Consider the following 4,159-nt stretch of genomic DNA (forward strand, 5'->3'; position numbering starts at 1 on the left):
TCCCGGTCCTGGCCCGGCTGCCGCGCTGCGCCCAATCCGCTCCGGAGTCTAGGCGCGGGTCCTAACCTTCCCGGCCCTCTCCTGACACCTGGTGGATGGCGTCACCAGAACTCCGAGCTGTGGAACCCTAGGGTACCTGTTACCGCGCTTTGGCGAAACTGGGTCCGCTGCTGATTTGCGAACCTTTGCCTGACTTTCTCAGGCCTTGAGAGATCTCCGAGGTAAATTTGGTGGCCCATTGAAAGGATCGGGAGAGAGCGTGTGAAGGTAACACCCCGGTAAAGTGCACGTGGCCTCAGACTGCTCCTGTGGAGAGCCGTTGGTACTTGGAGCCTGAGAAGATACTCAGGGAAACCAGAAGTGGGCAAGAGGAAAAGGGGAAGGGACTTGGGAAAACCTGGCACCAGAGGCGTTTCTGGGACTTCCAAGACTCGAAGCCCCAGGGGCTCACCCGCTGCATTCCTGTCTTTGCCCCTTTTCCTACAGATCTGCCTCTTCTCCAAGGAACTCAACCACTAGTGACAATGACCAGCCTCCTGACCACTCCTTCTCCGAGAGGTAGGCGAAGGCCTTTCCTAATCCCAGTGAGAAAGAATTGGTCAACATTCCCTTCCCCAGACCAGTCCTGGAAGCCTCAGCCCTGGTGGGAAGACTCCTGCCTCTCTCCGCCTGTCTCACACGGGAAAGGCCTGGGAGGAAGCAGGAACTCTAGAGTGTGCCCCTTAGTACTGTTTTAATCTGAAGTCACATGGACATGGTGACTTCACTACCACTTAAAGCTTTGTAACCTCGGTTTATCCAATGATTTTATGTCAGTAATCCCAGGACTTTGGGAGACTGAGGCAAGAGGATCTCTTGAGGCCAGGTGTTTGAGACTTGCCTGGGCAACATAGTGAGACCCCCATCTCTAATTCAAAAGAAAGAAAGAGGCCAGGTGTGGTGGCTCATGTCTGTAATCCCAGCAGTTTGGGAGGCCGAGGTGGGCGGATCACCTGAGGTCAGGAGTTTGAGACCAGCCTGGCCAACATGGTGAAACCCCATCTCTACTAAAAATACAAAGAAATTAGCCAGGCTAGTTTTTTATTTTTAATAGAGAGATGGTTTCACACCTGTAATCCCAGCTACTCAGGAGGCTGAGGCATGGGAATCACTTGAACCCAGGAGGCACAGGTGAGCTGAGATTGTGCCATTGCACTCCAGCCTGGGCAACAGAGTGAGACCCATCTCAAAAAATAGGGAGGGAGGGAGGGAAGGAGGAGAGAGGGAAGGAAAGGAAGAAAGGAAGGAAGGAAGACTGATTATTTTATAAGCCTAAAGGAAGGGCTTTACTTTCATCCCTCTAATAATTTATAGCTATGGCAAAGAATTAGCAGAAAGCCTTATAGTTAAATGTGGAAAAGGAATCTTCAAAGATAACAGGGAAATCGTTTTTTAAAAACCTGCTAAAGATAGTATTTCTAACCTCTAAGCTCCAGGTTCATCATTCACAAAATAGGGAAAATAGTACCTATCTTATGATTTATGAAGATTAAATGAGACAGCCCATATAAAACACCTAGAAGAGTGTGCAGTATCTCGTAAGCACTCAGTCACATTGGTTATTAGTACTGAGTGCTTGTTAGAAACTCATCTTTCGGCCGGGCGCGGTGGCTCAAGCCTGTAATCCCAGCACTTTGGGAGGCCAACACGGGCGGATCACGAGGTCAGGAGTCCTGTCTCTTATACACATCTAGATGTGTATAAGAGACAGATTTATTGACTATTCTCAGCATGTGCTAGTTAGGGAGAGGAACAAGAATGGATGCCCACCTTTTAGTTCATTATCAGGCTGGGCCGGCCAAACTATCAGTTATTTATTGACTATTCTCAGCATGTGCTAGTTAGGGAGAGGAACAAGAATGGATGCCCACCTTTTAGTTCATTATCAGGCTGGGCCGGCCAAACTATCAGTTATTTATTGACTATTCTCAGCATGTGCTAGTTAGGGAGAGGAACAATGGTTGGTCTATACACCTTTGTCTTCCTATACACAGTCACATTTGTCATTAGACAGACATTCCCTGCTTTTACTGTGTAGAAACGGGTGAGTGACAACACCAGTGGAAGTCTAAGACAGTGTCCTCTGTGACTGGTAATGCACACAATTCAGACTTTTAGTTTTCTGGTGAAAAGAGATAAAAGAGAGAAATGGCCGGGTGTGGATGCTCATGCCTGTAATTCCAGCACTTTGAGAGGTCAAGGCAGGCAGATTGTTTGAGCTCAGGAGTTCGAGATCAGCCTGGGCAATATGGCGAAACCCCGTCCCTACAAAAAAATTTTAAAAATAGCCGGGCATGGTGATACACACCTGTGGTTCCAGCTACTCCGAAGGCTAAGGTGGAAGGATCCCTTGAGCCCAGGAGATAGAGGCTGTAATGAGCCGAGATCATGCCACTGCACTCTGGCCTGGGTGACAGAGCAAGTCCCTGTCTAAAAAAAAAAAACTTGGGGGGGTGCGGAGAGTGGGGAGAAATGGGTCAGCAAAGGCTTCATGAGTAGGCGAGGAAGGGATCTGAGTCTTGCCCTTGAAAGATGGACAAGGTTCGTACTGGCAAAGGGGCGCAGCAGGTATCTTAGAGAAGGGTGGAGTACCTTTTCTATGTGTATCTGCTCTAGATAAAGGTAGAATACCTCATACCATGTGTGAAGCTATAGAAACAATTTACCCTGGAGGATGTTCAGGAAGCGGGTGGGCAAAGGACCTCCAGAATAAGCCTGCCCACAAGGGAAAAAAGGCGATACCTTGGTAGCTAGCTGAGGGATTAGAACCTCGGCAAAGCGGAACTGTTTACATTTTAAAAAATTTTATTATTTATTATTATTATTATTGTTGTTGAGACCAAGTCTCGCTGTGTTGCCCAGGCTAGAGTGTGGTGGCTTGATCTCAGCTCACTGCAGCCTCCGATCCTGGGCTCAAGCAATTATCCTGCCTTAGTCTCCCTAGTAGCTGGAATTACAGGCGTGCGTTACCATGCCCAGCTAATTTGTGTACTTTTAGTAGAGACGGGGTTTCACCATGTTGGCCAGGCTGGTCTCGAACTCCTGGCCTCAAGTGATCTGCCTGCCTCAGCCTGCCAAAGTGCTGGGATTACAGGCATGAGCCACCGTACCTGGCCATTTTTTCTTTTTTTAAAACTTACGGTAAAATAAACATAGTACAGGTATTACCATTTTAGCCACTTTTTCGCAGGCAGTTCAGTGGTGGAGTAGTCCCCGCTTTTCCACAGGGGATTCATTCCAAAAGCCCCAGCGGATGCCTGAAATCTCAGATAGTACTGAACCCCATCTGTACTACGTTTTTTCCTGTACATACATACTTAGGATAAAGCTTAACTTATAAATTAGGCACAGTAAGAGATTAACAATAATAAAATAGAACAACTATAACAATATACTGTAATAAGAGTTATGTGAAAGTGGTCCCTCTCGCTTAAAATACCTTATTTACTATAGATCTTAAAAACCTCAGTATACAATTCTTTTTTTTTTTTTCTTTATTAAGTCAAGAACTTTAACCTTTTCACTTAAAGGAAGCACTTCTTGTTGGCATGTCCAAATTGCATCACCATTCTTGTGCTTTGGGGCCATTGTCATGTAAAATAAGGGTTACTTGAACACAAGTGTGGTGATACTCTGACAGCCAACTACTAAGCATTTATAGCATGGATACAAAAGGATGATTCACTTTCCAGGCAGGATGGAGCAGGGTGTGAGATTTCATCACGCTACTCAGAACGGCACATAATTTAAAATGTATGAATTGTTCCTTTCTGGAATTTTCTTTTTCTATTAAATTTCTATTTAATGTTTTTGGACTGCAGTTGACCACGGGTAACTGAAACCTGGGAAAGCAAAACCACAGATAAGGGGGGACTACTGTATTTTTTTTTTGAGATGGAGTCTTGCTCTGTCACCCAGGCTGGAGTACAGTGGCACAATCTCAGCTCACTGCAAGCTCTGCCTCCTGGGTTCACACCATTCTCCTGCCTCAGTCTCCCCAGTAGCTGGGACTACAGACGCCCGCCACCACACCTGGCTAATTTTTTGTATTTTTAATAGAGACGGGGTTTCACCGTGTTAGCCAGGATGGTCTCGCTCTCCTGACCTCGTGATCCGCCCG

The 4,159-nt window shown here is 46.6% G+C and overlaps 1 protein-coding gene across 1 annotated transcript in view; it reads left to right on the top strand.

Annotated features, from left to right (window-relative positions):
• SMAGP (small cell adhesion glycoprotein) overlaps positions 1-4,159 on the top strand; it is a 29,379-nt gene continuing 25,220 nt past the window's right edge. Inside the window, exons 1-2 of the mRNA XM_012002600.1 lie at positions 1-267; positions 487-558. Coding sequence (XP_011857990.1) covers positions 525-558 — 34 coding nt within the window. The 5' untranslated portion in view covers positions 1-267; positions 487-524. The remainder of the gene's footprint in view (positions 268-486; positions 559-4,159) is intronic.

The sequence above is a fragment of the Mandrillus leucophaeus genome, unplaced genomic scaffold (genome assembly GCF_000951045.1).
Source record: "Mandrillus leucophaeus isolate KB7577 unplaced genomic scaffold, Mleu.le_1.0 Scaffold118, whole genome shotgun sequence".
Taxonomy (NCBI): domain Eukaryota; kingdom Metazoa; phylum Chordata; class Mammalia; order Primates; family Cercopithecidae; genus Mandrillus; species Mandrillus leucophaeus.